Here is a 12,054-nt window from a genome sequence, read left to right as displayed (position 1 = left end):
TTAAGCCTTGATTACTCCTGAGTTATCAAGACAATACGTATTAATAAATTAAAAAATAAATAAAAGATCATATATTTTTAATAATAAAAATTATATAATATATTTAGAAAAACTATAATCAAAAGAGTTAATTTAAATTGAAAAAAAAAAATTATAAATGTGTTGTTGTCAAAAGATTAAAAATAAAATATTAAATTAAAAAAATAATCACAATTGAGTTAATATAAATGGTAGAAAAATTAATGTTTAAAAATAAATCATTAATAAAAACTATTAATACAATATTCCATCCAAAGGAGAACTTTAACATACTAGGTCGATAAAAGTTGAAGTATTATAAGTCTGAACACATTTTACTCAAACACAATCTGAAACAAAAAGAAGAAAAAAATTTGGAGTATGTTAGAAGTTTTTTTTATTAATTCAAAACATTACTAATTAAAATAATTCAAAATAAATTAAAAATACTCATCAAAGAGACTATTTGATTTAGATAGAATTTTTCCACATTAGAATAAAAAAAAATCTGCCATAATCTTTTGGGAATATGTTTTTACCAAATATTGATTTTGAAAATTAAATAATCTCATAACCATATAAATAAGAATCTTAAAATATAATCAAGTAAAAAAATTAAATTAAATTTACCGCAAAAAAGACCACAAACTTTTGAGCCACAATTTGATAATTTTTTAATTGCATATCGATAAGACCTTCTTAGTGAGTTACCAAGAACCATAACAGGCTTCAAAATTCTTGTGTACCGACGATCTTTAGATTTAATTTTTTTAGGAACATTAACTTTATATTCTATTTCTGATGCTAAACAATTTGCATTTGTTTGTTGTAGGCTATCGGTTAAACAATGATCATCTACTTGTACTTCCTCTTTTGTCAAACATTGAATACTTTTTTGAATTATATTCTCTGATGATTTATTACCAGATAAATAATAATCAACTTTTTTTGGTGGGTCTAGATCACTACTATTCCACAATTCTTGTAAAATATTTTCTGGTATACTTTTAGGCGACCAAACCATTAAATACCTAGGTTGATCCAAATTTTCCATTGATATAGTAGATAATGTTTCATTTAACTTACACGGAGTAGGATACACTATAGTGATTATAACCTCTTTGCCAAATGTACTCCTACCCCAACACATAACTGACGTAGTGCTATTTAGAGTATTTAACAAACTTGACGATACTTTAATTTTGGGCATCAATTTTAATAGTTGAAGATTGGCATTGCACAAAGAACAACCGGAGAAAATGAATTTTTTGTTATTATTAATGTCATCCCAGACATTAAAGTTATCGCCTATCTGAAACATATTGCACTCTAACATGTTCAGTTCAGCTGGCCAAGGCTGTTGTTCTGAATCTTTTTTAATAGAATCCAAGAAAGCATTTGTTTGTTTTAACGATACAAACCTCAATATCATTCCCGGGGAATTAAACCTTGCGTTTACTAAAGCGTTTAATAAATTTTTGCATGGTATTTCATAATTTTCAGAAATTTTTTTCAGAACTACTATTGGTGGAACTTCATCCAAATCTTTTATTAGCTCTTTTATTTTGCATAATCCGTTTATTGACAGATAATTAGTAGGAATAAGTTTCGGATATTTCTTAAATATTGTTGTATTTGTTGTTGCCATAGAGTTCAACAAAACAATATCAATTTCTAATTCTTTAGAACATGAAGTCTTAATAATATCGCGTAAATAAAAATTGATTTTTAATTGCAAGTCTTGGGGCGAGAATTGGTCATAATTTTTCTGTCCGTTTGTTTTAACAGTATGATCATCTGTTAAATATTTCTTTACTGTTTTTAATTTTTTTTCCGTAACAACAACTTTCTTAGTTAATGATTTTTTCAGATCAATTTTCCAAGAACTTTTCAGTGAACTTACAGAAACATTCGTACACCAAATCATTAAATACCTTGGAGAGCCCAATTTACTTAATGACATGTCTGTTAAAGCCCTGCGACATAACTTCTTTGGGACCCTGTAAGCTAGAATAGTAATTACATGTTCTCCAAAGGTGCTCCTTTTCCAGCATTCCACTGATTCAGTGCTTTCCAAGGCATTTTCAACACTGGACGAAACTTTAATTTTACCCACAAGTTTCATCAAGTGTACATTTACTTCGTACAACGGGCATCCAAAAAAAACAAAGCGTTTGTTATTTTGGATATCATCGGAGACATCAATATGATGACCAATGTTGAACAAAGCAAAGTCAAATCTTTTATATGCGTCCGATAATGAAGTAACGTCGTTCTTTTTTAAATTGTACTGCAAAAACAATTCAGCCAACTCAGTCGGTATTAGTTTTAAGACAGTTTCGGGCGAATTGAATCTCATGTTTATTAAGTCATTGAATAAACTTTTCCAAGGTATTGTACAACGTTCTGACGCTCCTAACTTCTCAACCACAATAGAGATTGGTGGAATTTTATCCAAATCTTCTAATAGGTCTTCCATGTTAAGCGATCCGATGTCTGATGTAGTATAACTTGAAGGAAACAAATTAGGATACTTCGAGTAAAATGAGCCATTATTGACAAGCGTCGACTTAAGTAAGCTAATATCGATTTCGAGTTCTCTCCAACAAGAAGTCTGAAGAATTCTCCGTAAGCAAAAATCATTTATAGACATTTTATACTTATTAGAAAATCACTTTTAAAGTTAACAAAAATATTACTTTTCAGCGTTTTAGAAAAAGTAGTAACGAGTTCAACTGTAAACAAACTTTTATACTGAATTTTTGTTTATAGTGCCTAGCACCAAAATATTAAATTTAGCCAACGTTGTGAACAATTTTAAAATAAATAAAAAAATGTAGTATAATTTAAAATCGATTAATTAAAAAGTCTTGGACTAATATCAATAAATTTACAAGTAACAGTAATGAGATGCCTAAAAAAATTTTAGTAGGTCTTATTAAAAATAATATTTTTCAGCATTCATAAATATAATAGATAAATTAAATTATTGGATAAAAAAAATAGTTAAATATTCAATAATTATGGGCTATAGTCATTTTCACTACCCGAGATTTTTTCAGGATTATAAATTTCGAATTTTTTTTCAAATCTAGCGATAAAAAGAAAAATAGAAACTTGTACATTTGGAGATTAACAAAATACAGCTTGACAATTAAGTTTTGATTCATTTCAATAAAAAAATACGAATAAATATTTTTTAAATATTATTTATAAAACTTGTCTGTTGTCTATATAAAAATTTTTAATTAGATTACTTCAAAACAGATTTGTAATTCATTATTTTGTAATTTTTTATACATTTTCACTCTCATTTATCTCGTTTGTTATTGTTGTCCGTGTGCTATAAGATATAATATGGTACAGATTTGACTATGTTGAATTTATTTAAATTATTACGAAGCCGTAAAAATTTTGCATGATACAAGTATAAGTTATCATTTCTTACCTATTGATATTTACACGTATGAAAAATGTTCACCACTCTCTCAAAGTCGTATCTTGAAATATTTAAAATCACGTCAACGTAATTATTTTTGTTATAAATGAACTGAATATCACAGTTCCTCTTATGTCCTTGGTAAGAATCTTTTGAAAAAAACTGAAATTTCTTTTCCGCGTCATTTTATTAAAAATGTGCAATATTGAAATATCGTACCAGGAATGCATGAGAAATAGTGCAGAATTTACATTATTATTATATTTTAAGTCGGTATCGGTATTTTGTGACAAATATGAACATTTAGTACCAGGAATTCATAAAGGCTAATGTGTGCGATTAAACGTCTTGGTGTACAGCGTCTCGCAAGCGATTATCAGGTTGTGACCAATTCTATTACAAATAATGATGCTCCTCTCGATGATTCTCATGAATTCCTGGTGCTAAAATTTTATATTTCGCCTGAAATTATGTGTTGTCAAGTTTCAAGACAGTACGACCGCTGAAAATGACGTACGGCGAAGAATAACACGAGAAAAAGTTGGGTGGTGCAGGATTTGATCAGTCGCATTAGGCGTCGCTTCGAATTGTCTGATCGTGCCGTGAACTTTATTCACTTGTTTCATATTTTCCGTTTTAGTAGTGCGCTGTGCACTACTAGTATGTAGCACTTATATCCCAACTACTGGTTGATATAATAATTAATTAATACAATTATTTTAATTTCATACACAGGTTGGATTAGAGTATACTGAAATTTCAGGAACCCGTATTTAAAGGCTTATAAGAGTAAATTTTTATTTCTTTTTTACTTAATTGCGAGAAAATGAGCTAAAAAATATAATCAATTATTTATGGAGACCTGACGACCGTAATTAAATTGCTTTCTCCTTTTATATGCACTTGGTTATTGAGGCGATTGATGCAACTAGATTAAAATTTAGGTGGTGCTGCCGTATTTTTACAGTACTTTATATATAACAACTTTATTTTTCAAACAAATTAGGCACACAGTGAACATTTTTAAAGGTGATAATCGACAGTAAGAAAAACTAAAATTCTTGTTTGCGTTTTGACGATTTATAGAATTTTATAACTGTTAGTAAATAATATAAAGTCAGTGGCTCAATTGGGTATCTAGAAGATATTTCCGGAAATAGTCACATTTTATTATTTTTGATCAAAATTAATTTTTTTAAGAACCTGTTTACAGTAGTTAAAAAAAACTTTAGATAGTGATGTATTATTTTTTTAGAGGGGTATTGTTTCTGGGTGTTTCATATTCATGCCTGTATACTAACAATATAATTAATTCAATTGATTGTGTTTTCTATTAACTGTAACCAGTAACATAATCTGAAATTCTTATTTTATAAATATTATTTTATTACTGTAATAAAGGACAAAGAAAAACGAATACAACAGTATTTATTAAACGAAAAATTATTTGTACTTTTTGGGCTTTATCTATATTCATTTTGAGTTTTTTCACTGTTATTATACACCATAGGATAGTGAAATGTCTAATCTTAATATTTATAAAAAAAACTTGTGTAAGGATAAAAAGAAATAAATAAGAATTAATTTTCGTCAATATTTTTTTTTATTAATAAGTATAAATTTACAGTAACTTATCGTTTTCCACCAACACGAGGAGCAGCCTTTTGCTGTACAGATTTACTTTGTACTTTCTTAGGTTGTTTCTAAAATAAACGAACAATTAGTTAATAAAAATATAAAATTGGTTTAAAGATTTAGAATCATGCATACCTTCATTTTAGTAGGGGGTGGCGGAGGAGGCTTTTTAGCTGCTTTGGCAGCTTTTTTTTGATCCTTAGCTGCTCTAAAAACATATATTTTTATAAAATACATTTTTTAAAAATTATATTGCACTCTCAATATAATTAGGGTATACCTCAATAAAACAAAGTCATTTTGAGATATAATTTTTTAATCTCCTATAATAATTACATTGTGTTACTTTTTTTTACTCTATTTATAATAAATTCATGATAATTTATAGAGATACATCTTGCACCATTAGATAGAGAATTATAAACTAAATTTAACTTAAATTACATATTTTTTTAAAGCTCTAACTGTACTGGAAAATTTTTAATATAATCAATACATTAATACATAGTAAGTAATTATTATTCTTCTCGACAGGTACTTTTAATTAACCATTTTAACTTTGATTAATCAGTGTTTTAAAGAAGTTCATAATGTCTCCTTGCCAGTACGTTTAGATTCAATTATAGATAAACCCAAACACGATAAACAAGGAATAGTAGAAAACAAAATCAATATAATTTTTGAGTAGTATTAATTCTTCATAAATGGTTTCTCATCAGCTTATATATCAAGATAGCAAATACTCGAATTAATAAATAATAATCATAAGAATTCTACTCATAATACAAGTAATGCAAAAACTTTAATATATTACCTACAAAATAATGGATGTATAATTAATATTGTTTCTATAGTTAAATATTGAAAATCAAAAATTTTAGACTTTTTTTGATATGATAATATAATATTTAAAGAAACTCATTTTGTTGTTATCTAATTAATAATAACATATTTTCTTCTTCCTTTAACAAAATTAAATAAAATAAGATAACACTGTTTAAAAATGGCCATACATAACATAATAAAATTAATTTATGCGTTTTAAGTTAAGCATGTATACTAAATATATAATAATTAACATGTTTCTTCAGTAAATTAAGTTAATAATCACTATACAATATTCAGTAGTAGCAAATACTTTTATAAGCATCATTGAAACCATTGGTTGTATAAATTTTTAAAAAAATTGTAATAAACTCATAATTATTTTTTACATCAATTTCTTAATTCAAGATAGCAAATACTCGATATTTAAATAATAACAGGTTTGTTGAATAGTTATTATTTAATATTATTATTGCTATGATAACTGATAAGTGTATTCTCAGAAAGTAATTTCCAATCATCAAATTCAATAGTAGCAAATACTCTTTATATACATCATGGTTATACTTATCAGAATTATCTAAAATACCTAATATCATAACTCTTAATTAGTTTAAAAATTTTAATTAATTTGTTTCAACCATAAATATAATATGGGGAAATAAAAAAACAATATATTTATTAATACCCTACAAAATTCTAAATTTTAGGCCGTTATAAAGTAAAAATAATAATAATTACTTAAATTTATTTTATAGATCCTCATTAATTATTTCTCATCAAATATACTTCAAGATAGCAAATACTCGATTACAAAAATAATAATCATAGGAGTTATAATAAAGTAAAATACAATTTTTCAAACAATTGAGAAGCCATCATAGTAAATTTTATCTACATTTTTTTTTCAAGATAGCAAATACTCGATTAATAATACATAATCACAGGCAAATTTTGTCATTATATCCCTATCCTTTATCCCAATTATTTAGGGTTGGCTCTACCTTACAATTTGATAGGATTATATACTAATTGTTGACCTAACACAACCTCATTAAAGTTGAGGCAATAAGAGGACTAGATACGTGTCACTGTTGAAGCTCCCGTATGGTTACCCATCCAGGACTTACAACAATCCGTGCAGCTAAACACCAGTCATATGACAGTAACTGAATGATTTACTTTGCCACATTACATCCCTAACTATAAGCAATTTTATTTATAATAAAATATTAGACTATTAATAATGCAGAATTTAAATGAAAAAGGTGTGCATCTCGACAGGTACTATCATAATACTATTGAATAAGATACATGAGTGTTTAAAAGAGGTTTAAATTTTATTTACCCTCACCAGTACGTTTAAATTTAATAATAAATCCAAGCACGATAAAAAAGGGATATAAAGCAATATTTTGATAATTTTTTTAAAGATTTGTTTTTCTCGACAGGTACTTCTGATTAACCATTTTTCATTTGATTAATGAGTGTTTAAAAGAAATTATAATTTACCCTTGCCAGTACGTTCAGATATAACTATAAATCCAAACACGATAAACAAGGGATCTATCATGGCTTTTTTAATATTGAGAAGGCTATGGAACAATAATCACTGAATATATTATAATTAAAATTAATACATTTAATAGGATAAGAGATATATTTGTCATCATTGAATAAATAAGTTAGAAAATCATTCATTTACATTTAAATACTCTAGAATTATACTAGTAATTATTATATTTAAACATAAATAAATGAATAAAAATTTCATTACCTATAAAAATCAAGAATTTTAACCATAATATGGAAAGGCTATATACTTTATGATTAAATAATAATTAATAGAAATAAAAGATATCTAATCTATTTTTTTATACCTTAACAGTTAATTCAACATTCAATACAAAACAAATATATACTTACTTAATAGCAAGATCTCTTTGAGCCTTTCTCATTTCTGGTTTCATATTTCTCTTTGCCATAATGTCGGTAAGTGATGCGCCAACAATAGCACGTTGAAATTTTTGTGTTCTCCTAGTCTTCTTTTTGGAAGTTTCTTCTTCTTGACCTTTACGGTGCTTGCGTCTGTAGCATAAAATAATTACTCATAAAGTATAGTTTAAGACTCAATAATTAATAGTGACATACCTGTACAATATTGTCCATGTTACTTTTCGGGGATTCCTCTTCATTAAGTGAGCACGTTCACATTTTGAATTGAGGAAAGTGAAAGTCTAATAATCAAACAAAAATACTATCAAGTTATAAAGTGAAATACGAAACTACATCCATAAGTTTGAAAAAATGATGAGGGTAGTTGAAAATAAGTACGTCAAATATCCAATATTACCTTTCCGTCAGCCTTCACCATGGTTTTCCCATGTCCCGGGTAAATTTTGTACCCACTGTACGCACACAATCCGATCCTTTAAATATAGAAAATGCATTAATATCTAAGTAAATGACGTTTTATGGCGATAATTTTACACAAAATATTTTAGTTGTGAGAATTATTTGGGGATAATTTATAAAAGATAACATTATGTTAAAATAAAACTAATTAATTAATATGTGATGAAATATAAAGTACAGCGGATTGAAAAGGATAAACTTACTTCATCTTGAATAATGTCTTCAATCCCTACACTCGGAATGAAAAGAATTTATCATAAATTGTATGGTGAAATAACATGCTATCAATAAGAAGTTAGCATCGTCAATCGTTGGTTTGTGTATGTGCTTTGCAGTTTGTGCTATTAACAGTGGTACCAGCTAAATAATACATTAAAACGATGATAGCTCTTTTTAATAATTGGATAAAATTCAATAATCAGAATACCATCAATCAGGGTCATTAAAATATTAAATTATTAGATGTAATTAAAATTGTATAATTATTCATTTGACAAAAAATGTAATAATATTAATTGAGAATTACAACAGAATTATTTTGTTATTATTATTCATCATATTTAATCATATCAATCCATACTTAGTATTGAATGTACACTCAATACTAGTGTCTTACTTAACTTTGCTTTTTATAAATTCTCTATAAAATAATTATTTATTAAAATAAAATTTTTAACAAAACTTAAAGTATAATTGAAATAACTTTGTTAATACTGTAGTTTTAGTTCATAACTATAGTTACTTATTCATTATAATTATACTCCAGGCTTTGTTAAACATTTTTATAAATAATTTATTTATATATAAAAGTGTATAAAATTTTAAAACTCAATAAATTTATCATTATTATTATATTTTAATTAAGATGTAAAAATTAAAATTCAGAAGGTAATTTTACTTTTAACTATTAATTCAGTTTCTATAATAGTAACCAATATAGATGGAGGCTCAGAACCTGCTAGTATAGAAAAAAACTATCTTAAGTGATTTTCAAGGCTCTGAGAGCACTCTGTAATGATCAGGTGAATATAAAGCTTGTCCTTGAATGTAGGAAAACTTTAAAATCACTATTGAGGTTTAACAAAGTTACACTAGTATGGGTACCAAAACAATGGTATCACTGGAAATGAAAAAGCTGACTTTCTAGCTAGGAAAAAAGCAGAGAACACCTACATTGGGCCAGAACTTATGGTGGGACTCACTGAGCAATCGCTCAAAGTGCTACCCAAAAATTGGTGCAGAAAATAACACAGGAAAATATAGAAGTACTTGGTAGTATCTAGACCAGTGTTTCTCAACCTTTTTTATGTTACTGCCCCCTTGAGTAGGAATCAATTCTTTAACAATCCCTATGTGAAAATTCTATAATTAATGTTATGGGCTGAGAGTTACGCAATGGGAATCTCAGAATCACCATTGTGCAAGAAGTGTGGAGTAAAAGAGGAAGACTCATTTTATATAATGTGAAACCTTATCTACATTAAAATAAAACTACTTGAGTGAACCTTTTCCTGATAAAGTAGATATCAAAAACCTAAGACCCAGAGAGATACTTAATTTTGTCAGTAAGACAGGATTCTTTGGACATAAGCAGGAGGTGACTTGATAGTCCACCCTTTATACAATGTAATAATACTTAAGTATGTAAGCCGACATTTTGGCATGAGGTGAGCATAATGGACTAAAAGGTCTGGATGCATGGTCATCATATCCACTTCACTAATAACTAAAACTAATTCAATTAATTTACTATATACAGCTTAAGTCTACGCTTAGAAAAATATTTCAAATTGTTATTATCAATTATAAATTAAGAATTTAGGATTGTTGAAAATTAAATCACAAAAATTAGTACCATAAAATGTTTTTATTTAATAACAATAATTAGGTTTATTTGATAACTTATTACTTAATCAATAGAAGAATCATCATCACTGCATGAATCAGATTCTTTAGGATGATTTTCATTTTCATTCATTCCACTTTGACATTTTGCAGCCCATTCACTTCTAGGAATTGCACATTTAGGACAAATACCAAGACTACTTGAACAATGATAGCAAGATGTATGATAAGGCTCTTTTACACATTTATTGTGGCATTTATTACAATTTTTCGGAGCTTTTAACATTTTATACTTTTTGTATTTAATTTTCCATTCCAAAATATCTTTGCAACGTGGGCAGACATTTGTGATTTGAATAGAATTCAAACGTTTTGTCCGAATATTAGTATCATGTAAATTATTTTTGAATGCAAAACGATTTTGATGTTTTTGTGGACGATTTCGTGTTGCATTTCCCTTTTGACTGCTCATTTTTACTAAAATCTGCATATATAAAAAATATTGTGAATTATGTAACGATAAAAAAAATCATATGCTTACTTTAAAGGAATAAAAAAACACTTGCTTAAAAATGCTTACTTATAAAATTGAATGTTTCTTTTTAATTCAAAATATCCCATGATTATCTTATCAAATTGTTTATCAATCAAGCATGGTCTCTTTTGGTTTATCACGTTACCACGTGATAAAATTATAATATATTAATTATTTTTAATTTTATTTGCAAATTTCTCAAAATGGGTAAATCTTCTAAAGATAAACGCGATATTTACTATCGATTAGCTAAAGAACAAGGATGGCGAGCTCGTAGTGCATTCAAATTGATGCAAATTGATGAGCAATTTAATATTTTTGATGGTGTTACGCGTGTGGTTGATTTATGTGCAGCACCTGGAAGTTGGAGTCAAGTTTTAAGCAAAACTCTTTACTCAAATAAGTCTGAAAGTGAAAAAAAAGACGTAAAAATCGTTGCTGTGGATTTGCAATCAATGGCACCTCTTCCTGGTGTGATTCAGTTGAAAGGTGACATTACCAAAGAAAGTACAGCCAGTGAAATTTTGTCACAATTTGGTGATGAACTTGTAGAATTGGTAGTATTCGATGGAGCTCCAGATGTGACAGGCCTTCATGATCTCGATGAATATATTCAAGCACAGTTGTTGTTAGCTGCTTTGAATATAACTACATATTTACTGAAACCTCAAGGAACCTTTGTTGGTAAAATATTTCGTGGTAAAGATGTCTCTATTTTAATAGCTCAATTAGAAATATTTTTTGAAGATGTAACCATTGCTAAACCTTGTAGTTCTCGTAATTCAAGTATTGAATCTTTTGTAGTATGTAGTAAATTTCAATTACCAGAGGGATACAAACCAACAATGGCAAATCCCCTCATGACCAATGACTCTAGAACATGGAGTGAAATGGATGTTCATCCAGTTATAACTCCTTTTATAGCATGTGGTAGTTTAAGTGGCTTTGATGCTGACAAAACTTATGATCTAGAATTAGATGGTTTGGAATATATTCAGAGAGACCCAGTTCAAGGTCCAATTTCACCTCCATATGAGAAATCAAAACCATTAATTACTACCAAAGGTAAAAGTATATTACAATCAGAAGAAACTGAGACAGCGAATTCTATGGAACAACTTAATTTAAATTAAAGAGGTACCTAGATCTATATTGAGTTTTATTTCTTAATATTCTGTATATATTAGAATATTTAATATATAACTATTTCTAAATACTGTATATTTCTTTATGAACTGAAGTATTTTTCATTAAAATATTACATTGTATATATATATATATATACAATTTCAATGCTATAAAAATATCTGTTTCTCTTGAAGCTAATTTTATATTTTATATT

The 12,054-nt window shown here is 27.3% G+C and overlaps 4 protein-coding genes across 5 annotated transcripts; 1 reads left to right on the top strand and 3 right to left on the bottom strand.

Annotated features, from left to right (window-relative positions):
- Positions 1–170: 170 nt before the first annotated feature.
- LOC126900697 (uncharacterized) lies at positions 171–2,534 on the bottom strand. The gene is made up of 2 exons (XM_050676605.1): positions 649–2,534; positions 171–368 (listed from the first exon to the last, which is right to left on the bottom strand). The coding sequence occupies exons 1-2, from the start codon at positions 2,495–2,497 to the stop codon at positions 358–360; spliced, it is 1,860 nt and encodes a 619-aa protein (XP_050532562.1). The 5' UTR covers positions 2,498–2,534; the 3' UTR covers positions 171–357.
- Positions 2,535–5,041: 2,507 nt separating this feature from the next.
- Positions 5,042–8,692, bottom strand: LOC126900534 (60S ribosomal protein L24). The gene is made up of 6 exons (XM_050676321.1): positions 8,536–8,692; positions 8,271–8,346; positions 8,069–8,154; positions 7,844–8,005; positions 5,228–5,300; positions 5,042–5,160 (listed from the first exon to the last, which is right to left on the bottom strand). Exons 1-6 carry the CDS (start codon positions 8,538–8,540, stop codon positions 5,089–5,091), a joined length of 474 nt encoding a protein of 157 aa, XP_050532278.1. The 5' UTR covers positions 8,541–8,692; the 3' UTR covers positions 5,042–5,088.
- A 1,488-nt stretch (positions 8,693–10,180) lies between these two features.
- LOC126900535 (uncharacterized protein C9orf85 homolog) lies at positions 10,181–10,860 on the bottom strand. 2 transcript variants are annotated; one of them, XM_050676323.1, is made up of 2 exons: positions 10,758–10,860; positions 10,181–10,661 (listed from the first exon to the last, which is right to left on the bottom strand). In XM_050676323.1, exon 2 carries the CDS (start codon positions 10,647–10,649, stop codon positions 10,242–10,244), a length of 408 nt encoding a protein of 135 aa, XP_050532280.1. In that variant the 5' UTR covers positions 10,650–10,661; positions 10,758–10,860; the 3' UTR covers positions 10,181–10,241. The 2 variants fall into 2 exon arrangements, with proteins under 2 accessions (XP_050532280.1, XP_050532279.1); XM_050676322.1 differs by having other exon boundaries at positions 10,719–10,807.
- On the top strand, positions 10,856–11,933 carry LOC126900533 (uncharacterized). Its single transcript, XM_050676320.1, has one exon. The coding sequence runs from the start codon at positions 10,916–10,918 to the stop codon at positions 11,843–11,845; it is 930 nt and encodes a 309-aa protein (XP_050532277.1). The 5' UTR covers positions 10,856–10,915; the 3' UTR covers positions 11,846–11,933.
- Positions 11,934–12,054: the final 121 nt, after the last annotated feature.

The sequence above is a fragment of the Daktulosphaira vitifoliae genome, unplaced genomic scaffold (assembly GCF_025091365.1).
Source record: "Daktulosphaira vitifoliae isolate Bord-2020 unplaced genomic scaffold, ASM2509136v1 Scaffold_3, whole genome shotgun sequence".
NCBI lineage: Eukaryota > Metazoa > Arthropoda > Insecta > Hemiptera > Phylloxeridae > Daktulosphaira > Daktulosphaira vitifoliae.
The sequence above is the reverse complement of the archived record's forward strand: the minus strand, read 5'-3'. Positions and strand labels throughout refer to the sequence as shown.

What these genes read in the sequence shown, in the direction of transcription:
- LOC126900533 (XM_050676320.1), top strand. Translation starts at nt 10,916, where the DNA reads ATGGGTAAATCTTCTAAAGATAAACGCGATATTTACTATCGATTAGCT.
- LOC126900697 (XM_050676605.1), bottom strand. Translation starts at nt 2,497, where the DNA reads ATGGAAGACCTATTAGAAGATTTGGATAAAATTCCACCAATCTCTATT.
- LOC126900535 (XM_050676323.1), bottom strand. Translation starts at nt 10,649, where the DNA reads ATGAGCAGTCAAAAGGGAAATGCAACACGAAATCGTCCACAAAAACAT.
- LOC126900534 (XM_050676321.1), bottom strand. An exon ending in ACATGGACAATATTGTACAG is followed by an intron (nt 8,006 to 8,068) that starts GTATGTCACTAT and finishes TTTATGCTACAG; the next exon opens with ACGCAAGCACCGTAAAGGTC. An exon ending in CAAAGAGATCTTGCTATTAA is followed by an intron (nt 5,301 to 7,843) that starts GTAAGTATATAT and finishes ATATGTTTTTAG; the next exon opens with AGCAGCTAAGGATCAAAAAA.